Below are 25,661 nucleotides of genomic sequence, written 5' to 3' on the forward strand. Positions count from 1 at the left end.
TGGCTATATTTTAGACCACAACTCCCTGTGCTGCCTGGGGCTGATGGGAGCTGTGGTCCAGAAGAGCCCCAAGGATGGGGAAGGCTGGGCTAGAGGACCTTCCAACTCTTTGGGTTCCAATTTGTGATTTTGCACCACACCGTCTGGAATCTGGATAATTCATAGTTTGTGCACTGAAGTCGGCAGACATGATACGGCGAAGGCAGACTTCGAGTTAATAAATCATGATCCCCGATGAATTTTAGCCTGATCTAAGCCCGTTTCACATCGCCAAAGGGCGCATGGATTGCGCTGTGAGCCCACCCGCCCCTCTCCAAACCCACCGAGTGATGAAATCCATTCTTCTTTCGACTCTTTGGCGCTGTCCTGAACGCAGCCCTCAAACTTCCCCGCGAGAGGAGGGCCCGGTCCTTGTCGCGGGGGGGGGGGACGCGCCTGGGGGGAGAGAAACAGGAACCTGTTGTGGCGCGTCGCTGGATGTGGGGCAGAGGGTGGGAATCCTGGCCCGGGAAAGGCGCGCCTACTGTAGGTACAGTATGCAGAAGGCGGAAACTGCCCTCCCCGCTCGGAGCGGGAGCGTTTCCCTCCGCGTGATGCGTGTGCAGCTCAGCCTTGCCCGCCCGCTCGCTGGCTGGCTGGGCTGGCCTTGCGTGGCCTGCTCTACCCGCCTCCCCTCCCTGGGTGTGGAAGCGCGGCTGGGCGGCCAGCCCTCGACCCAAGCCAGCCGGAGACAGCCCTTGCAGCGCTCCCGCCGTTGCCTGCACTTTGGTGCCGGGAGGGGCGGAGAGGCGGCTCTTCCGAGCCCGCTGCTGCTGCGAGACGCGCCTGGAAAGAGAGCGAGAGCGCGAGAGAGGGAGGGAGACCGCTAAGCTCCTCCTCTCGCTCGCCTTCCCTTCCCTCCAGCAGCTCCAGGAACCAGCTCCAGCAGCAGCAGCAGCAGCCCGCTGGGTGACTGCGAGAGACGGAGCGAGGCGGAAAAACACACCGGGAAGCAAAAGCGGCGAGGAGGAAGGAGGAAGGAAGGGAGGCGTGAGGGGGGAAAGCGGCGGCGGCAGCAGCAGCAGCGTGAGAAGGTGAAGAGGAAAGGACACGCGCGCAAAGAAGTGGGGGGGGGGGAGAAGAGCGGAGGGCGCGCGCAGTGGGAGAGGGGGGGAAAAACCCCAAAAGTTTACACCCTCCGAAGCTGCTCTCTGGTCTCCCACCCACCTCTTCCCTCGGCGGCGCTGCTGGCGCGGATGGGAGTTTCACCTGGAATGACAGAAGTTTCAATTTTATTTTATTTTGGGTGACCCTTCTCCACGGCGTCTGTCTCCTCTTCAAAAATAATAATAACAATAAAATAAAAAGAATAAAACCTGCCGGATCCGACGCTCCCTCCCCTTTCTACCTCCCCACGCCCTCCAGCAACGGTCGGCGATGTGACAGCCAGGGGGCAAAGCTTTTTCGCCAGCCTTGCCTTGCGGAGAGAGCTGTCGGCGCGGAGGCTGAGCCGAGCGGACTTCTTCTCGCTGTCGCGGCCCCGGCGCCCCCTCCAAAGAGGCTGGAAGTACGGCGGCTCTCCCCCCGCTTCGCTGCCGGGTCTTGCGTGTGAGAGCGTTGCAACCTCCTCCTCAGTCCCCCCCCCCCCCGCTCCCAGCTTCCAGGATTTAACCCCAAATCTCCTCTGGATCCACCTTCCGTGGCCATTCGTTCCCCATTGGCTGCGGTCAGTGCTTCTGGATCGGACTCGCAGAAGTGCAGGGTCTTGCCACCTCCGGCCATTGCACGTCGCGGGGGGTGGCGGAAAAATGAAGGTGAGTACCCGGGGGTGGGGTGGGGGGCGGGCAGCTCGCCACACTTTGCTTAGAGTCCCAGCGCCTCCAGGGCAGAAAAGAGCTTTCCTTTTTTTTAATGGAGGGAAGAGCTGGAGGTCCAGATGTATTTAGTTCTCAGGATGGTGAGATTTTATTTATTTATTTTTGAAGAAGAGCGAAGTAATTGGGAACACCAGTAACTCAGGATCTCCTCTTGGGGAGGGGATGTGCAGAAGAGGCACTTCCAGGACGCTGCTAACTGCTGGCCATACCCAATTTAAAAACTTGGTTTGGGGTTTGGGGGGGGGCATTGCAAGCACTCCGGCCTTGGGAGAGCAATTCGGGAGCTTGCACTAGTTCTTCGGCGCGTTATTAGCTGTAGAAACGGGGATCGATATCTGTCAGAAGGGCTGAAACCTGGAGGGGGCACGTGACTTCTAAAATAGTCTGCCGATATTGTGGAGGTCTGCTGTGCCCTCTCTCTTAGGAAGAAAACAGTCTTTGCAGTTTTAAATATGCACGAAGCCGAGGTAGTGTGTGTCAGTCTGTCTGCCTGCGTGTTTGATTTTCGAGTCGCCTTTTGGAGCGGTTTTCTCGCTCGTGGCAGAGGTACTTTTTCCGCGAGTCTCTCTCGCCCAGGGTGCCTGGAATTCCATTAAACTTTATTTCTCAGGGAGTTATTTTGGTCTGGGTATGAAATGGAGAGAAACGGGATCGAGAAGGGTGTGTGCGCGCAAACCGAGGGGAGGGGGAAGGCGATGTCTGCTGTCGGGAGGAAAGGGGGGGATCGCTTATACCGCTGCTGTCGACTTCGGGTTTGGGGGGAGGTCAGCATTTGGGGAGGGGGGCACGGGCGGGCGGAGTGATCTTGCTTCCTTGACCCCCCGGAAATGTGCGTCATTTCAGCCAGCTTTCCAGACGGAGAAGTGGCGGGGAGGGGGGGGGGAGGAAGAGAGAGAGAGAGAAATGTCCGTGCCTTCCTAAAAATATATTTAGAAACTCTGCCCTCAAAGATGGAGCGCGCGGGAGGAAATGCTCCTTAGCTCTCCTTGGGGGTCTCTTGTTTTGGGGGATCCGGTTGGAGGGTTCCCGGGTATTAGTCCGCGCAACTTTCCTAAATAAAAAGAAAGAAAATGCCCCGAGCAGGACTTGGCGAAGAAGATACCAGACGCAATGAGGGAACCAGAGGGCAAGTCCTTGAGGCGCTTCGTGGGTTTCTGTGTGTGCGTTTTCCGAAGGGGGGGTGGGCGGGTGGAGAGGAAGGAGAGCTGTTTCTTGCATCGGCAGCGCTCATGTTCGTTTTTTAAAAGAAATTTATTAAGGGGGGGGGGTGACACGAAAACGTGACCGTTGTTGCTTTTGCGGCTCCTCGCAGAGGGAGGCGGGGGGGGGGGAGGGAGAGGCAATGGTTCGGGCGCAGAACGGAAGCGGCCCCCATCGCGCTCACCTTGGTACAGGTGGAGTTAATGTCTCCGAGAGACCTCGGGAGGCGGGGAAAGGAGGCTGGGAAGCCAGCCCCCGATCTGGATATCGCCTCCATTAAAAAGAAAAATAAAAGGGAGGGGGGAAGGAAGGAGGCGCAGCTTCAGGGCATGGGGGGGTGTGGATCCAGCTCCAACTCTCGCCTGAATGGATTTCTTCTGCGGGAAGGCTTTGCTAAAAAGCTATTTTCCCTTTCGCTGGCCATATGTTTTGGAGGAGCGCTTTAAACATTATCCGATTAGTTTCTAAGTCTCGCTCTTCCCGGCAGCTCCAGCTGCAAAAGGCAGTCGAGAGGGTCAAGGGAAGGGGAAGGAAATTTACAGCCCCCCCCCGGGGGGGCGCCTCTCCTAGGTAGGCTCTGCAGCTTTAAGGAGAGATACATTTTCTAGCCTGTGTCGCAGCAACTTTGTATCAGTCATGTCGCCCGCCAGGTGACTGACAAAAGCTTCCGCCCAATGGGAAGCGCCGTAGACCCTGGTGCCGCGGCTCGGCTCTTCTCGCCGCCCAATGGGAGAGAGGGAGGGGAGGAACCCGGTTCTGAACTTTATCTGAGCATGTGACATGTTTTTAAAAGGACTTGGCACCTTCGCACGCGCGCCCCCTCCTCTTCTCCCTCTCTCTGCCCTGAATAGTGTCATTGGGCGACACAACAAATCTCGAGTTGGGAATAACTGTCCGGAGAATAAAGCTGGCTGCTCGTTATTTCCTCCTCCGCGCCGAGACAGCCTTTCATTTCCGACCGTGGAGGTTGACTTTAGGCGGGTGACACTTGCAAGGGGACGTGCGTATTATGCCTACAGGTGGAGGGAAAGTGTAATAGGTGTGCTGGGCGGGGCGGGGGGGGGAGATCGTGACTAGTAGGGAGGAGTGACTGCACCCGTTAAATTATAGCAATACTGTGTAGCGGGAGAGTTCAGGGACTTCTAATTAGGAAGGAAAACGTAACTTTTTAAACGTGCATTAGAATCATGCTATATTCGCACGTGGGGACGTAAGTTTCCAATGTTGCGTGTTCTCTCCGGTGTGTCCTGCGCGGGCTGGACGAGCCACAAATGATCGGCCATTCTGTGCGACTTTAAATATTATTTCTGGCAGATACAACCCTGAGAAGATCCTTAGGAGGAAAAGCAGAACCTAAATATCCTGTCTCAAGAGGACGCTTCTGGGTCAGGGAAGACATAAGGAGTCTAAAGTTTTTGTGGGGTTTGGGGTAATTTGTCCACAGAGTGAAGGAGGCAAATACTGTTTTTAGGCTGGGTTTGTCTGCGTTGTTTGGATGGGAAACTAGGTTGGGTTAAACTGCATGCTGGGTTTTTAGAGGCTAGGAGAACCGTGTTTGGAGGCTATAGACTAGGCTTTCTGCTGAGTTAAAGGGCTGTGAGCCAGAAAAGCAACCACCAAGTTGAGATACAAAATATAGGATAGCATGCCTTGCAGGAGTCGGATAGAATGTGGAATTTTCAATGTTTCATTGTCGGGGATTGCTACTTCTACAGTAAAATGTGTATTTCTGTATCAAAGCTGATAGTCGCATTTAGGGTTACTCAGCTTTGCTGGTTTCTGTGGAACTGACAGATTTTACTTCAAAGTACTGTAGTTCCAAATGTGACAGCTTGATAAGGATATTTTAGCCTCAAACTTATGCTAGAAAGGGAACATGCATTAGTTACTGTTTCATCATATTTAAAGTTAACTGCAAGTTCTGTTTCAAATGCAAGCCATGATGGAAGGGGCAGCAATTTCAGACCCTGTGATGTATAGCTTATTACTTTAGAAACTTATAGAATATATTTCTTTGGGGGGGGGAGATGGAAAGAAGAAGCAACAATTGAGTGTGATATTTTATATCAATTTATACTGCTCGTGGTTGTTGTAAAATGAGGGAAGTCTGCTTCAGTTTTATAAATAAAAGCATAATCTCCATATAAAATATTTCGAAGTGAAGTGTATCTAATTTTCCAACTCAGTTCTGACATAATGATGCACACCAAAAGCCAGCTTTCATAAAATGCTTTCTGTGTGTGCCTTAGCCGCCCCAACATGCATATGGTATGTGCAAAGACCACCCATCTAGAAGACAAGATGGACACTGGAGGTGAAGTGGTAACTCAGGTGTGCAGGGATTTGGGTTGTTGAGGAAACAGCACAAGAACCTTGAATTGCAGAAAGCAACAGGGAGTAGGCGCAAATTTCCTTGTAGTGCCGTGAACAGTGTTGACTTAAGATCATGGTTAGCAATAAAGCTCTGGGTGGCCTATGGACAAGTCATTCTTGGCCCACTTGTTAGATGTGTTCATAGGTAAAGTTAAATAATGTTATGCCCCAAGCTCCATGGAGAAATGCTGTTTGCTAGTGTCACCTTTGGAAGAGGTGGGCTTCAGTATTCTATACTAGTGGAAGCTTCCAAGTAGACATAATAGATCATCTAACAGACTTTCAGCTTTCAGGTTATGAATGCATAAACAACAGTTGCCAGGTCACCAGATGAATGGGTTGAAAAATCTTTAGGCTGTTCCAGATATCTAAGATTTTAGGTACTAGGAGCCTCTGTCCTCCAAAGTTATCAGGCTTGCACAATACCTTCGTCTAGGGTGTGAGAAAGGTACAGGAGTAGCTTAATGTCTTTGCTTGTGTGATCTGGTAACACATATATCTTATCACAGTCAACAGTGAAAAGGGCACAGAGAAATCAGCAGGGTAAAAATGCTCAGACAATCTTCAGGTGAACCTCACTGACCAACAGCAGAAGCAGATTCTCAGTTTCAAGTCCACACTGGGGAGTAGGACATAGAAATCCAGTGTTGGTTTCACCAATATTTGCTTGTTCTCTTACTTAAAAGTTACTTGTACTCCCTATAAAAAGTTTATTTTTATTTTCATTTTCAGGGTTTTTTTGGGGGGGTTGAAGAAAATAGTAAACAAATTAACAGTTTTAAGTCAAGTTTAGTTCATTTTTTAAAAATATGCAATTTATATTTAACTCTAGGGGGAAGTTGAATGAAGCGATGCACATTTGATAGATACATGCCATGATTTGCTACACGTGGCTTCATGTGAGTTAAGCAATGTTATAAATATTTTATGGCTATGACGTTATGCATGAATTTGTCACTTTGCTCTGTAAGATTTCGCAAGTGTGTCTTCCTTACAAACCGGTCTCTGTGTGTTAAGCTAGGATGACCTTTTATCTCTTATTTACTTACAGAAATTAGAATGATAGGCTTGTCAGATTTAAGTCACCATGACTTTATTCATACCTGGTTTTTTTCAAGTTCTAGCTAGTCTACACAAAAGTATATCTATTACTTCAGTACAGAGAGCAATATGAAAGGAGAAAACTAAGGACTAAGTCACTGAAACAGTAGATTATCAACAGTTTGACAAGGGCAAGTAAACAGATGACAAAGTAACGCTTAAATAAGGAGGCATAATGTTTAGCAAAATTAAAAATGCAAGCATGTGCATTGAATAGAAATAAGGCATGCATTCTGCAAACAGATCACCTGAACATCTTTCAATGCATGTATTTTGAATAACTAAATAATGTATCCATGCTGCCTTTATTATTAAAGATTCAAATCATCTGGTCTTTTTGTTTATTAGAGTATTATTAAAGATGACCAATTAATTCTTTCTCCCTTTAAAGTTTACAGTTCAGTTGCACAGCAAGGATATAGCCTTGTATATATGTTTTTCTAGAGGTTATTGTTGGTCAATTGGAATATGGTGTAATCGGTCTTAATCCTAGATACAGAAGTAAATTCCACTGAAATAAGGTAATTTGCTTGTGGATTTCGGACTGGGGTTTCAGTTTGTAAATGGCTCCTCAGTTATGTGAGAGGGAAAATTGTGTTATGAACAGTAAAGCTGTAATCATAAATGCACTTCCTAGAGATTAAACATATATAGGAATGTGCTGCAAAGCTACAATCCTATGTACACTTACCTGAAAGCAAACACTGCTAAATGCTGGGACTTAATTCTGAATAAGCATGCTTTGGACTGGGCTCCATATAAGATTCTCATGAATAATCTTTCAGCTCAAAGAAAATGTATTATTTTTTAACTCTGCTGATAAGAATGAGGTTTTAAGAATTAGAATTCTTAGACTCCAAAAGCCAGATTTAATTTTGATTTCATTATGCAGATGTTTGGCAAACTGGCTAAGGTGGCAGTTTATGCATCATGTAAACCATGGTTAATGGTGCACCATGAACACACCTACCTGGGCTCCTCTCCCATTTAGAAACAAACCACTAATCCTGGCTATGCATTGCATGTGAATCATGGATCATTCTTCCCTTCAGTAGCTGGGAGGAGCAAAGAGAGTGCAGTCGGCTTATGCATGGTGAGCCCTGATTTATGGCTAACTGTGACATAATAACTCATCAAGTGTGTGTTGGGACAACAATATGGACCTGTCAGGTCCATCTGCCCTACCTTGGTCTCCATGCATTTGATGTAATATCGACACAGTTTAGAGTGCTATGTATGTATGCCCGATACCCTTTGAAATCAGAGCGTTATCAGGTATGTGTAAGACTCTTCAACTATGTTCACCTTTTGAACACTGTGCATTAAGCCCTCATGAATTGAAGGGTAAAACTCCATATTAGCAGGTATCCATGGGCCATATTAAAAGAAGACGATGACCAGTTTTTGTAAGAGTGAGCTGTGATGGGACCACAGAAAGACCCTTGTCATCCAATGCTAGTATGCCAGCCTTCGATATCTTACCTTTTAAAATCCCTTTGCCAGTGTCACCACTCACTGAAAATTTTTCTCCACCCTCCTTGACCTCTCAACTGCTAAATTAAAGAAATGGCTAGGAAAGAAACTGATGCCCATTGGTGACCCATTGGTGACCCTTCCTGACTTTCCATCTATGAGGATGGCTTAATCATGTGGATGGAATGGGCTGGTCATCATGGGCCATCCTTGGGACCTCAAAGAGCTTGATAAGCACCCCAGCTCTTAGGCTTGACAGTTCTTATTTAGATGCTAGTTTGAATGTTCAGTTTACACAATCTGCTGAAAGCATTCCAGAGGCATTAAGTGACATTTTAGACACGTGTTCAGGTACCATAGCATTTTACATTTTATTTGATGTGTTCTGGGAGACTTGCTGACTAGCCTTAAATTGGAGGATGAGGCTACAAATCTATTCGATAAGGATTGCAGATATTCTCATGAATAAAAACATGTTGCATGGTGTTTTTTAGGATGATAAAATTATTATCTTCAGATGGTTTGCATATCGTTATAAAATGTTTTTAACCTGTTAACATTAAGTATGCTTAACATTTTGTGCATGTTCAATGTGCTTTATGTGCATGTTCAGCATGTTTGTTTCCTGACCAGTGGGTTTTCTTCTAGATTATGTGCATGATGTTAAGTTGAAACTGTAAACATCATGTTTCTAAAAGGGTACAAATTTAGAACAAATTAATAAATGATAAACATATGATTTACATTTGTATAGATGAGAGGGAAATACCCCTCAACAAACAGATACAAATGGTTCTGCTTGTCCATATGCATATCATTTAAATTCAATTATTTAAACAAAATGGGAACATGTTGTATCTTGTATATTTATAGTGCAATCATCTACACTGCATCTCAGAAGTCCCATATAGTTCATTGGGACTTATTCCCAGGTAGGTAGGTATAGGATTGCAACATTAAGGTAGCAATTTCAGTACCTGGGATCTCAAGTCAACATTCTGTCTAACGTTGCTGCCTGTAATGTAGACCTTTTTTGGACTACACGGACTATTGATGTGACTCAATAAAAGACATCCTTATGTTCTTATAAAATAGCCAACATTAATACAGCATTAATATTTTGTAATACGAAAGTATGATTTTTCACTTGATTAAAAAATGTGGGTTTGTATTTTGTATCCCCCCCCCTTTAAAAGTCCAAATGCAAATCAGGGATGAATTGTATTTCTTATTGATATTACTGAATAATGTCGCTTGGAGATCAGCCTCCTTCCAAGCACAGAATACTTTTCTATGGCTTCCTCTTTGATTTATGTCCTCTTCCTGTCAGTTTTCTGATTCTTAATGAAGGAACAGAACCATGGGCTCAGTTTATTTATCAGTTATCTTTGATCAATACCTTCTGGGTGACTGTACTGTCAAAAAAAGTGGTCAAACACTGGGAACTATAGAACCTCATTTTCATTGGAGATTCTTGGTCCCACGACAGGACCACCATTTATAAAGTTCCTAGAAAGAAATCTTTAGCAGTTAAATATGTTATGTTTTGGTGTCAAAAGGGAGGGGTAAGAAACCTGTCTTACTTCTTGCCTACTGAGTTTGCTTGAGTTTCCAAAATGTATTTATTCATTACCTATACCATTGTAAGAACAATTAAAATGCATGGAACATGCAAATGAAATATTAAATGTACTCTGAGGTAATTGTATCCACTGTCAATAGAAAAGATAGTTGAATAACTTTACCAAGTTGTTTTAGTTATTTTGGCTTAGAAAGTTGAAAAAAAATATTTCCCAAGGGTGGACAAGGTACAAAATATAGCATTCAGTATCATAGTTTTAAAAATTAGTTTATATGTAAGTAGTGAGGCTTATTCTTATGTAAGTGTGATTTCAGCCATAGTCTTTTGACATATCACAGTAGTTACATATGCATACATACTTACATTTTAATGTGCTATTTTCTTTTTATAGTTATGGAGACCAAAGGCTATCACAATTATCCAAAAAGCCTAGATATGGAGAGACGCTGGAGTCAAGGCTCCCAGTCGATGGAGTATACTTCTGCAGGAGCAGAAGAGCGGTCCGAAGAGAGTAATAACTATATGGAGATAGTAAATGTGAGCTGTGCTTCTGGTGCTTTTCCAAACAGCAGTGCTCAAGGAAGCAACAAAGAAAAACCTGAACTACTTTCTTGCCTTCAGCAAGACCATAATCACCCTGGCATTTCACCCTCTGACATAAAAACTGAGTCAGACTCAAAGGAACTTTCTGCAACTGTAGCTGAATCAATGGGTTTGTACATGGATTCTGTAAGAGATGCTGATTTTACCTACGACCAGCAGAGTCAACAAGGCAACATAAATCCTGGAAAGATGTATCAGAATGTGGAACAGCTCGTCAAGCTATACAAAGAGAATGGTCACCACACGTCTCCCTTGAACACCCCAAGCAGATCCTTGAGACCTCTAATATTGGAGTGTGCAAGCTCTATGAATGGTGGTATCATGCCAGGCACTGTCAAAAGCCCAAGAGTATGTCGAGAGAAGAGTCCTCCTGACTGTAGTCCTCAGAACATGACGACTTCAGTGTGCAGCCCTCCTGGAATTAATTCTGTATCGTCATCTACACCTACTAACTTTGAAAATTTCACAGTAAATAGCCCGGTCAACCAAGGAACTCCTTTGTCATGTTCACCCAACATTGAAAACCGAGGCTCAATGCTGCACAGTCCTGCACATGCTAGCAACGTGGGATCTCCTCTTTCTAGTCCTATAAGTAGCATGAAATCACCCATTTCAAGCCCTCCTAGTCACTGTAGTGTGAAATCTCCAGTTTCAAGTCCTAATAATATCACCATGAGATCCTCAGTATCCAGTCCTGCAAATATAAACTCAAGATGCTCTATTGCCAGCCCTTCCAATGCCAATAATAGGTCCACACTTTCTAGTCCAGCTGTTAGTACTGTGGGATCCTCTATGTGTAGTCCAGTAAATGGTTCACTAGCCTTTCCTGCATCGAGCACACCTGGTGGACCTGGCACAGGCCAAGACATCGTTCCTAGTCCAGATACAAAAGACAATAAAGGTGCTCTAGCAATCATATTTCCTAAAATAGAGGAAATGGAAGATGCCATCCCTAATAGTGAAGTAGCTAATCAAATGACTCTTGTTCAGCGTATAAAACCTGAACCCGAAGGGGTATTCAGTAGCTCATGTCTTGGAGAAAATAGCAAAATCAGTTCTGATTCTCCATTTTCAGTATCAATAAAGCAAGAATCAGCTAAACATTCTTGCTCTGGTGCTTCTTTTAAAGGGAATCAAACTGTAAATCCATTTCCATTTATGGATGGGCCCTATTTTTCATTCATGGATGATAAAGACTTCTATTCTCTTTCTGGGATTTTAGGACCACCTAATTCATTTGATGGCACATGTGAAAGTAGTGGGTTTCTAAATCCAGGCCTATCTGTAGGAATTAAACAGGAGCCTGATGAGAGCAGCTATTATCAAGAGAACACTCTGCCACCCTCTGCCATTGTTGGTGTGAATTCAAGTGGACAGTCATTTCACTATAGGATTGGAGCTCAAGGCAAAATATCTGTACACCGACCTGTTGGCAGAGAGCAGTCTTTTCAGCATATGAGCTCGTTTCCTCCAGTAAGTACTCTTGTGGAGCCATGGAAATCACATTCTGAATTGTCTGCCAGAAGAAATGATGGGTATCCAGTCCTAGAATACATTCCAGAAAATGTGTCAAGGTAAGTGTGCTCTTCTTGTACTGCATGAAAATAACGCTTGCCTTCATTTTCAATTTTGTTTTTGTTTGGTAATATTCTTCAAAACTGCACAGTAATGTGTGTTGCAATGTGTATTATTAGAATATTAGTCGGTTTCCCCTGTAAACATGCCAGATTTTGTTATTGGCTAGTTATGCACACTCAAGCAGCACATTTAAATTTTAAATTGTTAAAACATGTAATAATGTTTTTACTCATTTTAATGGTGATACTTTAGTAGGCTTCTGGGTTTCAGCATGAAAATATCATTATATACAGAACATTAGCATGGAGATTCAATGGGTTTGGGGGGGGGGGGTTTCTATCATTACTCCCAGTGCTTTGCAACCATTGCCTAAAAGTGTGAATCATATGGAGAAAAAATAATAATGTGCCTGTCAGGGATTATATTTACAAAGTTTCCTTGATTGCATGTATGCATTAGTTTCCAATGGGCTAAATTTAGAAAATTACAAAGGCTTTTAGGAGCATTATTTCCCTGTTTGTACTAATTTATAAGCATGGTAGCTTAATTGTACTCTCAGATGCCTCCTGAAATTAGGAGAGTAGTAAAGCCTAATAACTTCTGAAACAGTTACAAGCTTGTAGTACAGCCGTATCTTGGTTTTCGAACAGCTTAGTTCACGAATAACTTGGAACTCAAACGTCGCAAACCCGGAAGTAGGTGTTCCGGTTTGCGAACCTTGCCTCGGAAGCTGAATGTCTGGTGCAACTTCTGTGGCTTCTGATTGGAAGCCATGCCTTGGTTTCTGAACGTTTCAGAAGTCGAATGGGCTTCCAGAACACATTCTGTTCAAAAACCAAGGTATGACTGTATAGTGCAATTTAGTCCATTGAAAACAGTTCCACAGTATGAAATCATTCCTTGCACAACAGACCACTGTAAACAATCCTGAAATCATAACCCTGTTAACTCAAGATGTGATCTACTAAATTCTGGGGGACCACTCCACAGTTGTCATAGTTGTGCAGAATGCTTAACCTTTAAAAAAAAATACAAGTGTGAGTGTTAAGAAAAGGAGGCAGCTGTTGTTCAGATTTCTAGGGATGTCCTAAGAAAGTCTATGGTTTCTTCTTTGCACTGCTTGTTTGGAGTTCCCTCCCAACCTGTCACATCCCCTTATCCTGGTTTTAGTCATACCTTTCTCACCAGCCCTTTCTGATTAATTATTTTATGTATTATTCTATACATTGTACCCAAACACATGCAACTAATCCCTAACACTGTGCTTTAAAATGAAAAGTCTGAATGGGCCACCATTGAGTGGTTGCTCAACCCTTTCCATTGCTCACCATTTCTTCCTCCAAATTGTCCTACTAAGTAGCTTGCCCATCCTGTGGGGTTTCCAAACACTTCTGGAACATTGTTATGGAGGAGAATGATCCGGAGTGGAGGAGGAATTCTGGGTGAATAAAAAGGATCAAGTTGCCCTTCTTTCCCCTGCCGCTTCTTTGTTTTAAGTTTTTCCATCTCCAATCAACTTTTCATCTTGAAAATTGTGCAGTTAGGCCACCAGGGATCAGTACTGGGTGGGTCATATTCTCTTTACCCTTTTCAGGCTTCCTGTTATTTGTATAATTCATCATTTAGTTTTCTGAATCATCTGTTTGCTGGTGGTTTACAACGCTACGGTTCTATATACCTGATTGGTTCTCCTGCCTCTCTTGCCCTAGTTTCTCTTGGCTATCCCTGAATCTATGGGTGCCTGTTTCTCTGTGTTTAACTCAGAGCGGGGTTGGGGTGGTGGAGGAAGGGGGATCTTGTCTTTTCCTCTTCCTTTTATCGCCTTCCTTCTAACAGCCACCTTCCTCTTGTTCCATGTTCTTCTGCTTGCCAATTCTTGTATTTTCCCCCACTTGATTAATATTTATAGGATTTTAGAATTTTCTTCATATTTCTGACTAGCTTGTCAACACAGCTTTGTTTTTTAAATCTGAAATAAGTTGCAATTCTTAAAAAAAAAACCAGTTTCTTTAAAAATAATGTTGGTATATTAGAAGTGTGTATTTGTCTTTATAGAATGGAGGCTATCAGTTAAGTTATCATGTATGGTCCTGTCCTTCTGTTCTGGTGACACCGAATCATTTTCCAGATCATATTACATTATGTTGGTAGAACAGACCTTCCACATTTTCTTTAATTTGGGGACTTGGGAACTCTTGTCACTTTGAAGTGCTCTACCATTGATATTAGTTTTATCCTTAAGGTAACCTACTGTCAGGTGGGGAATTAATGCCCAAGGAGTTGTGCATTAGTTATATATATAGTATTTCCTAGGTATGTAATTATCTGGGAGAAAAGGCTGCTTGCAATGTTGAACCTGCCCAATTTGACCGATATTGTATCTGCTCATTATGTTACTAATAAACAATGTTTTCTTTAGAAAATCCATAGAAAAAATATAACAGTTGGGAGGGGACGTCCATTTTACAGCATTGCTAGTTCTACTCTTCCAAGGCACACACAACCTTCAGAGTTTGTTGGCCTCACTTTAGAAATCTGGTTTGTCATTTCCTGATGGGGTGCATGGCAACTGTAGTTTCCTGTGTTTTCCAGCCCAGTTAATTTAATTGGGGTACAAACTACAATGTGATGCACCTCAGCTTCTCTGGTCTTCTTCAAGCCAGTGCTTTTTTTCTTTAAAAAAAATGTTTAAGGGTACTCTCATTTTTCTACTCATATTGAAATACTGCCCCTCAATGAGGCCAAACTTAGATTCACAAAATGTTTAGGGGGTATGCGTACCCCTGCGTGCCCCCAGCAAAAAAAGCACTGCTTCAAGCCCTTTTATACTTTCAGCGCCCCCCCCCCCTCCCCATTCCCAAGAGGAAGTTTGCTTAGGAAGAGGTTAAGTTTCTGGGATTTCTGCAACAAGCTTCCCAAGGTTTGTTTGCTTTTTTGAATTTTATTGGGGGGAAAGCTTGGAAAGACCCAACCATTTTCTAAAAGAGTTTGGGGAAAAACTCACTAGTTAAAAGTGTGGTAATGACTAGCAAACTGAACTTCGTTAAGTGATTTTGGCTATGCATTTATTGGAATCCACACAGGGCTGTTTCACGTGGAAGATAATAGTAGCATCAACTCACTAGATTAATGGTTCTCAAATCAGACACACACTTCCTGCCTTATTTACAGTAATGAATAATCACCTTCTAATATGCATAAAAAATTAGTGTTTTATATATTTGCCTGGCAAAGCCAAACACTTCCAAATGATATTGGATTTAAGAAGCACTCTGCCTATAATTATCCTAAGTAGTTTTGCATAGCATATTTACCTAATTTTGATCAGAAAGGTACAAATAAGTTACATCTTCAGGAACTGTATAGAGAAATGATCAGAAGCTATGTTTTCTTTTTCTAAAACAGCTGCTTGATACAAAACTGTACTAGGATTTTCATGTATGTTGAACAATCAGAGATCTAGTTCTTCCTGCGAGTCCTGCAAGTGAGGGGAAGTGATTAACAAAGGAGGGGCTTCCTGTAAGGGCAGTCAGTTTTCCTACACTTTGTTGTTTGTCCTTTCCTCACACAACAACATAAACTGGATCTTTTCAGACCTACAAAATACAGTACCTGCTAAATGTTGTTCTCAATATCATCTTTGTTGTTTTATATATCTTAATGGGGTTTTAATTAGCCAATTATTTGTTGAGTGGTTTTTTTATACAAACATTTTATATATTTTATTAACAAAATACATTAGAAATACTTGCATATTTTTCTGCTGTAGGAATTGGCATCCTACTGTTAGAACTTTTTGGTTAGCCAAGAAGCAGTCTCTCTCACAAGCAAAGTTGACAGAGAACTAGGGGATACAGTGGTTTGATCAGCAACAGGGAAGACAGATAGGCCTGTGAAAATCCATGCTGGAGATGGATATATTCCTGTGTGGATTTTCTAGGGAAGCTCAGGAAGTAACAAATGAGTCTGGGGAAACCCTGTGTCATTTGTTCACAATTATTTTCAAGCCTAATGGGCCTCCCTGAGGATTTCAGGCTGAACAGGGGAATGTTTTTGGTGATCATAAAGGACATGCTCGTAACTTTTCCCTTGTACAGTACAGTAAAAGTCTGTAATGCCGAAGTTCAGGATAAATTGAGCCCTACTTCTGCTTGAATTTAGCATAAATTCAATGGGAAGAGAAGGCCATCAGTGTCCATACAATCTTCTTGTTCCCTTTGCTGAGTATAAAGATTCGGTGGTCAAATTACACCAGTCTATGGAATCAACCAACCCTCTCAGAAAATCATATCACCCTTTTAAATGAGGAAGGAACAAATTATTCTCTTCCATCAGCTGTCTTTTGAAAACTATATTGCCATATGATTTTTCTTTTTTGAACCAATCAGTATTTGTTGATGTTTTATTGATGTTTTGAATGATGTTTTCATAGATGATTTCCCCTAGTGTTAGTTTTGTAAGGTCTTGATGTATTTTTTGAAACTGTGGATTATGAAAAGTTTCAGGGGTCACAATTACATCATTGTATGGAATCCACCGAACCCCTCAAAACTATAGCACCTTAAAACAAAAATACACAGAGGAAGGAACAAATACACAATGAGTCATTATTCTCATGCCTTTCCTACAATGAGTTTGCAAAGGGCTCATTACCTTTGCCGTGTTTGTCATGGCATCACACCAGACAACCAGGAAGTGATGCAAGCAATTTCTCTCTCACTCAGCTGAGCTTTGCTGGGTTTGGCTTGAGTGGAGAACTATGGGTGGAAAAGTCTGAATGAAATTCCCCCTTAGCCCAATTCTTCACAGGCAGTGTTAGTGTGGGAAGTAGCCATATCACAGATCCCTGCCATTTTCTTTTCTATGTTACTGGAGAAATTTGGGAACAAATCACACACACAGCCTTTCAAGCAGCTGATATAATATTGAAACTGGTTCTTAGACCCAAGTAATCTTCCCTGCCACCTCTCAAATATTCGAAACTTTCATACACATGTAAAATTCTTTTTTTATTTCGATGATCAAGGAAGGCTTAAAGCCCACCAGAAAATGGTATTTGTGTCACTTCAGTGATTGAACAATATATTTAGAGTCAAAATACAATACTTTATTAAAATGATTGTCTGAATGAGAGTGCAGTTCTAAACTTGTGATTATGCCAGCAACATAATTTTCAAAAGTGGTTTGGGAAAATGTCACAGTTACTTGAAAAAAACAATAAAGCTGAAGAGGCTGACCTTTTGTACAGCTTCAGCAAAAGTTTTCCTTTTAAAAAAAGTCAGAGAACTCCTTGCTTGCAACTTTCTAGATACCTCGCCTAACACATTTACTTTTCCTTAGTTAGGCTCTCATTTTTTTTAGAAACAAAAGGGGCTAAACACATTGGGTTGGATCCAAACCAGATTGTCCTATTGATTGCAGATGGACTACAGCATGACTAACCTGGGCTGCAGTCATTTTGAAAGTAGGCCCATTGAACTGAATGAGACTGACTTCTGAGTAAATATGGACATCGTTACCCTTTGAGTCTGGATGCAGCCCACTGCATTTGGTCAGAAGTGTGAAGTTAAAAGGGTGTATTGACTAGGTCAATCCAGCATATCAGCAATCACGCTTAGAGTATTATTACTGTTCCCTGAGACTTTTTGTTTTGTTTTGTTAAGGTTTCTGCCCATTTCTAATTGCCCCATTATAAGATTTGCTGCTCAATTGAACAACTGGCATTGTAGACACATTCCCTTGGTCTTGCAGGCAGATATTTGCAGTGTTGCAAACAGTGCAAATATTTGACTTTGGTATACACAAGTTGAAATATAGGCCAACCCAGGAACGGTCACATTTTCTTTGTATTTTGTTCTTTGCTTTTCCAAACAAGACTTTTGATTTTCATCTTTTTTTTCCAACAACTAGGCAAGCATGATGTCCCGTTAGTTTTTAAAACTATGTTTTATAGAAGCATTGTTGAAATATAACCAGAAACTGTAAGACAGTAAAGTATGCTGTCGTGCTGTCTCCTTGTTTATGCATACTTTCCCCCTTCGGTTGTGTTTTTACTTCTCTTGATGCTTATCAACTTTTTAAAAAAATAATAATAAAAAACTGTACAAGATGAAATGTGCCTCTCCTCCCCAGGCCTGGAGAAATCATATGTAGACATTCTCTCTGTTTATCAATTTGGGGAGGTTTCTGTTCGAAACTGTTTCTTGTTATGGTGGGAAAGAGGAGCTGTGTGTTTATGCTGGCTGAACCCCCATGGGCCTTGCTGAAGCAATCACATTTAGGATAACTGCCAAAATGAGGATGTTCATATTGATTTTTGGATTCTAGTGATAGTTGGACAAACTTGGTCAGTGACATTCTAACACCTGGAACCCAAACAAATTACTTGGAAATAAGTTCCATTGAAATTCAGGGAACTTAGTTTCCACACAATGTGTTTAGGGTTGGGCAGTAATTTAAGTTAAAAGTTATTTTAATTTAACCTTTTATTTCCTTATGGTTGCCTGTATTTGAGTAATTTTGTTAACCTGCCAACTTTTTAATGGCTTTGAGTTCCCCTTAGTCATCTTCTTGGGAATCCAGGGACTTAGCCAATCATGACAGTGGTTCACAGGGAAAAATACATATCTGACATAGAGAGATTTCAGGCATGTAAGAAAGCTCAGAGAAAAGATCCCATTGTGTTGATTATTGTCAATTTATGGAAGTGTTTCAGTGTTGGGATGCTTGCAATGGAGGATCTGTTTAAGAAAGTTTGTTTTTAAAGCAGTTTTAAGAATGAGTGTGAAGTCTATGCTTGCTATTTAGAAGTAGGAAATTTGCATCGAGATTTTCTCCCTTTATAAATGTGTAGTTGAAGTGTTAAGGCGAAGGCTGCCTTCCTTATATCACTGCATACTATTATTCAGCAAAGATCTTGGCTCCTCTTCACTTCACTATGCACATGCAAACGGCTCTTCTTGCCAGACATGGGAGGCAGAGATCTCTGTGTGCAAAGCTGATCCATAGCAGATAATGGGAAAACCCCAGAAATTAGTTTGATGGATTGTAGCCACTGGGTACAATCCCAAATTCTACCAAAGAAATTAGCTTAGTTAAATGGGATGTGGATTGCACCCATTTTGGCAGAGCCGTGGGCTCTGTCTAGATGTGGGAGGTCTGTTCACACTGGGGCTTCCTCATTCCTTGCAAGGATAGGAGACACTCTCCATACACACACCGCCGCTCATTAGACTGGAGAGCTTTGGAGTGGAGCCACTATGATTGAGAGGCATGATTTATTTCTACAGTACTTTAGGGCCTCAATCAAAGTTCACTGGAGATGGATAAAAAAAGGTTTCTGTTCTTGCTAAATGCTGAATCAGGGCAGTGGCAAGTGGAAAGGAGGGGGGAGGTAACATATTGCTTATAAGAGCTTTAAAAAGGTCAGTGGTTAATTAGTTACCAGGAGAATAAAGACTTTCTCATTTGCTGTGGGTTAACACAGCTATAATTTTAGTTATAGCTTACTGTACTTTGTGCTGAAAACCATATAGTCTGGGGGGGTGTAGGTGTGTATGAAAAGATAAATTTGCTCAGTCCTAAAAACTGACTTTGTGCTCTTGAAACCTACTGTCTCCAGGTGTTGTTTCGTATGATATTTATGTATTCTGCATTAACTATCTTATTTCTACATTATAGTTTGAATAAAAGACACTTTAAAAAAATGAAATTGGAACAATATCCATTATTTGCTATGTAGTCTAGGAGATCTCTTAAACTCTGGAGAACCCTGTACTATTAAAATCTGAAACTCTTGCACACTGCCTGTTTCTGAATTAGTCCCTGTCTTTCAATTGAATCTTATTTCATTATTTAAAACAGCGATTTCAACTTCCATTGCTGCGTTAGAATATATTGCTTGTAGTTAACTGCAAAATTAGAATCGAAAAATGCAATGGAGCAAGTTTCAGTATACCTAGGAAAATTGTTCCTAACTTGATTAAGCCGTCCTAGGCCTATGGTCGAAAAATTTGCGTTGCCACTTTGAGAAGGCAGAGGGAGTTTTTTAGAGTCACATGCGGAGGCAGGACAACACTCGTCTCCAGCTTTGTCAAAATAGGTCATGTGCTTCTTCTTACTGGGAGTGGAGAGTGGGAACTCTAGATATGTGCCCAGCCACGCACTTCTGTTGCTTCAACAAACTCAGAAGCAATAACATAGGAGAAGAACTCTGCTTGAAATGTGTGGTTCATTTTAACTAGCACTGAGCCAAAAAGCAAAGAAGTGATTTTTGTGAACTTAGTTGTTGGTGTTGAAAGAAATATTCAGGGGAAGATTGTTGCAAAGGGAAATAAAATTGTTCACCCGTTTTGTTTATTATTTATTAAAACATATTTATATACTGCCTTTTATGAAAACATCTTCAGGTGGGTTACAATAAAACCCATTAAAAATACAGTAACAATGGTAAAAATAAATCTAGCTACATTAACACTCAGTACAAAATTGAATTTCAAATTATAGCAATTCACTGGCATTAAGAGCCAGCAAAGGTCTCAAAAAACCAAGAGGGTTTTTAGCATGTGCCAAAACAGTATCATTGTGTTTGTCATATTTCCGGAAGTCATGTTCTATTGTTTCTAGAGAACCTTGCAGTTTTACAGATATGCAAGTGTTTGTGTTAAATAGTCGTACCATTCTTTAGAGGAAATCTGTACTTCAATTCCAGACATGTCTCTGAAAATGCCCATTCCATTAATTTCAATGTAATTTACTTCTTTATTTCCAAGAAGGTTTATATATGGCATCCCAGTCCTTATTAACCACAGTATGTGGAAGTGCCCATTGAAATTTAAACTGTCATCCAGTTGGTCTAAGATCGGTCAGATAGTAAAATGGCAACTTTTTAGTGTTTCATTGCTTCAAGGTAGCACCACCTACCTAGATTGAATTTGCCCTCAGTGATGTCATCTAGAAGTGACTGACCTGGTGGGGCACTGCCACAACCAGAGCTCTTGGCAGCTGCTCACTGGGGTGAGCCACTTCTGATGTCTTCACCTTTATTATAAGATAAACTAGGATCACCTGTGTTACCTGCCCAGGTGACATAGTATTGTGGTGTCGTCATGTTCATGGCATTATCTCTCTAGGAATGAGAAATAAGTCATAACCATAGGAAAAAATGGTGCAGATGAAAACAGCTTAGAAAAAGATGATAACCGGCACAATGAACAGCTTTGAAAGGAAATATCTCTGTCTCCTTGAAAGCCCAAAATCAAAGCCCTAAGTGTTAATGTGATGGTGCCTTGGTTCTGGCCAGCCTACTGAAGCATATGGGAATTCTAACTGAACTTATTGACTCATTTATATGCTATAGGACTGAACATGAGTCTAGATACCCTACATGAGAGAATTCATATTTGACCCTAGTATTAGGGGTGTTGTCTGCCTGGCCAAGTCACCATTTGGTTATCTAGGTTCTAGGATTGGATGCCACCTGCTGTTCACTGAATACATTGCAATATTCCTTTGATGTGTAGGCCCATTCTATATTAGAGTGGGGGTTTTTTAGTGCTGTCCTTTTATACAACTGTTAGCTTTAATATATTAGACTGGATTGGTCATATCACAAGTAGCATCTCTACTTTAGATCCAGCCTAGAATTTGCTTCCTTTTGACATCATTGATCACAAATCATTATCCACCTTTTTTTTCTTTATTAAAGTTGACAGCTAACTAAAAAGTATAATATCTCCCTTTCTCTCTAAATTCTTCAGTGGCTTGGCAAAGTATAGGATTTTTACGTTTATCAAGAAATTACACATCAAATTAAAGTTAGCACATGCAGAGCTAAACCAGAGGCTTTCTGCTTCTGTGGATTATACTGTGCATATATATTTACATTGCCATATTTTATGCTGGATATTATTTTCCTTTTACCTCTGACATAAACAGCTTTGATATCAAGTGCAAAAGGATTGTCCACTACTATGCTCTTTATATGGAAAAAAGCCTTTTCTTTTAATTCTAAGCAATTCTCTTCCAATTCAGTATCAGCCAAATCTAGTAGGAAATGTGTGGGCAGACTATGCTGTTTACAACGCTCCAAAGTATATTCCAACGCCAACCTTGTCTCATACTTCAAGAGCCATCAACCAACATAATCCTCTCCACCTCCCACATTTCTTGCTAGATTTTAATGTTGCACTCAGTAATATGTTTCCTTGCTTAATGAAGGGATCTAAGGTGAACCTTTAAAGAAGGAATACAATCTTGTATTACATTAATGATAGAATAATTTGTTTCAGAACAGTGGTAAGAACTGTGTAGGCCACCGTTTGAAACTTCCATTGTTCTAGGTGCATTTTTTGACAGGGAATTTCATTAGCGTGAACAGTTTCTGAACTCCGGGTGCAGTACTGTGCCTAAGATTTCAGAGTAAAACTGCAGAGTGGAAGGAAAGGAGGACCCTTTTCTGCCTCCCTACTTCCAGCTATTCTCTAAAGACTGGAGAAGGGACCCTCTTAAGAATATTAGGGGGGTTGGGTAGGGGTAGCATGGCTTTGTTTTTGCAGTCTTAAGATGAGGACTAGGTCATGTGAAAAATGAATATAAGATTTTAACTGCAGTTCATTCATTTTCAGCTTTGTAGTCTTGTTATATAAAAAAATGTGTGCCTAGACATTCTGTTGTTGCACCCATAACCTAGGTTTAAGGTGCTATTTCATATCTCACTTTCTGACACTGGTGTAGTCTGAAGGTGCATATGGGGCAGAGAAGGATCATACCCACTAGTTCTCTCCATCTACCTCCCTTCCACATTGAGCATAATGCCTGCATGCGTACACACTGCACACACCAGCTTTGCAGGCATTTATGCTCAGTGTGTGTTGAAGGGAGAAAGGAACAGCATGCATGTTCCCCCCGCCCTCTTTCTCTGTTCCCCAATATGCACCAGACTGGCACTTATACCAATGTTTCTGCATCTCTATGTGCAATGCCCCTCCCCCTCCTTGTAGAATACTTTATTCCAGATTCTCTATTTGGTGGTTGTTGTTGTTTAGTCGTGTCTGACTCTTCGTGACCCCATGGACCAGAGCACGCCAGGCACTCCTGTCTTTCACTGCCTCCCGCAGTTTGGTCAAACTCATGTTCGTAGTTTCAAGAACACTGTCCAACCATCTCGTCCTCTGTCGTCCCCTTCTTCTTGTGCCCTCCATCTTTCCCAACATCAGGGTCTTTTCCAAGGAGTCTTCTTTTCTCATGAGGTGGCCAAAGTATTGGAGCCTCAAGCTTTAGGATCTGTCCTTCCAGTGAGCACTCAGGGCTGATTTCCTTAAGAATGGATAGATTTGATCTTCTTGCCATCTATGGGACTCTCAAGAGTCTCCTCCAGCACCATAATTCTCTATATGGTAGAGTCACATAAATTTATAACTGGAAGAGGCTTGTGCATCCCTTTAGAGTCCATTTCCCTAAAGCAAGGTTGGGGAACCTTGGGCCCAGGGAATGAATTAAGCCTCCAATATGCCCTGTCTGGCTCTCAGGACTTTTCCTGGCCACACCCATCCCTAGTCCTGTTCTGTACCCTCCTCAAGTGCTTCAGTGTGGTTAGAATGCGTATTTCAATTGTGGTGCTTCTTCTTTCTTGCCTAGATGGGAGTTGTGTGCAGGTGTGTATGTGTTTTGTGTGTAGAAACCTATTGACCTTTACATGGTTGGAATGTTGCCTGTTGTAGAAATGTAAGAATCACGTCCACTTTTGCCTCAGGTGCTACCCAAAGGTTGCCCATGAGGAAATGAAACCCTTGAGTTGAAAAAGATTGATTAACCTGGCATAAAACATCTCCTTGTCTGTAAGATTAGAAGGAAGTCAGTCACCCAACTTTCCTAGACTAGGCAATTTCTTTCTGAACTGACAGCATTTCTCTTTCCCCACACTAACATTTGACTTAAATAATATCTTCGCCTTGGTCTCAAAGGACAGGGTGAATGGCTGTTTTGTATGTTCCTGCCAATATCCTTTTATATATTTGTAGCTTTGTACTCTCATATGTCCTCCCTCCCATTTTTAAATCTTCCACATAAATTACAAAGTGCTCATGTAAAGAAGAAAAGAACTCGTTTTTGGCGACTTTTACAGATTTATGCACAGAATAATTTCTGTTGTGTATTCTTAGATCTATGATTGCGTACCAGTGATTGTAGACTTTTCTTAACTATAATGATCATGAGCACGGGTCAGTCTCTTGCACAATAATTGTACTAGTGTAGCTGTATCCATTATTTGTCTTCACATTTGTGTGTGTTGGTCCTAAAGCAAACATTAAGAGGGCAAATTACATAATGATAAGGTGTGAAAGTACAAAGACTGGCAGTGTGCCATTGACATCATTCATTGTATGCAATGGCTCTTAGTACAGAAAACTTCAGAAGCATCTTGGAATTTGACAGAACTGCTTTAAAGAAGGTGACTGTATGAGCAGGGCCATTAAGCTCATTGCAATATGTTATTGATCTGAACTAATTGTAATATCACTCTGTAATATGCTATAATTTAGTATAGTACTATAATTTAGTTTGGTACTAGTTAATTTTTTGTTAACTAGCTTTTGCTTTTTTTCTTGTCTTTAGTTTGAATTCAAGAAAGGAAAGCCTTCTACCCTTTGCAGCAGTTAATGTACTGTTTAATCCATGGGAGCGTCTCTTTTTCTTTACTGTACAGTGGTACCTCAGGTTACAGACGCTTCAGGTTACAGACGCTTCAGGTTACAGACTCTGCTAACCCAGAAATAGTACCTCAGGTTAAGAACTTTGCTTCAGGATGAGAACAGAAACAGCACCGCAGCAGCAGCAGGAGGCCCCATTAGCTAAAGTGGTGCTTCAGGTTAAGAACAGTTTCAGGTTAAGAACGGACCTCCAGAATGAATTAAGTTCTTAACTCGAGGTACCACTGTATTTCTTATAATATGTTTATCCTTTCCAATACCTGCTATAGATATGGCAGTCAATATCGTAAACTCTCACAACTGAAACAGGATGCATAAAATAAAGACAGCCATGGGTTATGTTGTTTTCAAGCCAGTGACCAGAAATGCTTAGGAATTACGTTTGACCGCAAGGATCTTCGTGAAATTGAAGAGAGTAATTTACCATCTTCTTTATTAATATAAACAATGATTTTTTCATTTTGACTCCTCTAGACTGTCTATTGTGCTCTGCCGATTTCTCAGCCAAAACTAATCCACTAACTCTGTAGATTAAATTACATGTGGCCACCTTGAACAGTGTGGAAAGGGGCATGGGAGGTTGCTGTGGGGAGAAAAGGGACAGGAAAATTTCCTTCTGGGTGATTCTTTAAGTTAACTCATCCCAAGCCATTACGTTTAAGGCAATTTTTCATTAGACCTTAGCTTAGTGAGCTGAAGCGAAAAGTTGTCTCAAACAGTGTTTCTCAAGATGCATTAGCCATTTCCCGTTTAAAGATTCTCATCGAAAAATGTCAGGAAGCATCTATCTCTTGCATTTTCTCTTTTAGCTGCTGCTGTTCTTGGTAACCCCCATTACAACGGAAAATCAAATGTTAGTTTGTATTTTTTTAAAAAAAAAAATGCGTCATTCTGGAAAACAATTTCTTAGATAGTTCCTTTATACGCAGCTAACTATATAATAAAGAGAACAAATAGGTCCTCTTCTATTTTCTTATCATATTATAACTTAATGTATTATGTTTGAGAAAACTGGCAGAAAAGCTGAACGTTTGATTCAGCCTTTTTTGAGGTTTCTCCTGCCTTTCCCAAAACAAGAGGAGCGCTGGTGATTACCACCAAATTAGTCAATTTCTTCACAAGCCGAAAGTAAACGTTGAGTGGGGTTTCCTAGCAACAGTTGTAAGGTTAATCTTATCAAATGAA

The 25,661-nt window shown here is 41.7% G+C and overlaps 1 protein-coding gene across 21 annotated transcripts in view; it reads left to right on the forward strand.

The window, feature by feature from the left end:
* The first annotated feature begins 890 nt into the window (after window positions 1-890).
* The window catches only part of NR3C2 (nuclear receptor subfamily 3 group C member 2), a 132,748-nt gene continuing 107,977 nt past the window's right edge, over window positions 891-25,661 (forward strand). For 2 of the 21 annotated variants that reach the window (XM_083631084.1, XM_083631086.1), the window contains exons 1-2: window positions 891-1,793; window positions 9,977-11,762. In XM_083631084.1, the coding sequence (XP_083487210.1) occupies window positions 9,979-11,762 (1,784 nt within the window). In that variant the 5' untranslated portion in view covers window positions 891-1,793; window positions 9,977-9,978. Of the gene's footprint in view, window positions 1,794-1,832; window positions 1,937-2,135; window positions 2,403-2,560; window positions 3,003-3,832; window positions 4,442-5,110; window positions 5,388-6,261; window positions 6,329-9,976; window positions 11,763-25,661 lie in introns of those variants that run through there. The other 19 variants (XM_083631098.1, XM_083631085.1, XM_083631087.1 and 16 more) reach the window with 19 other exon arrangements.

Source organism: Podarcis filfolensis (assembly GCF_964270895.1).
Source record: "Podarcis filfolensis genome assembly, chromosome: 9".
In the NCBI taxonomy this organism is placed as follows: domain Eukaryota; kingdom Metazoa; phylum Chordata; class Lepidosauria; order Squamata; family Lacertidae; genus Podarcis; species Podarcis filfolensis.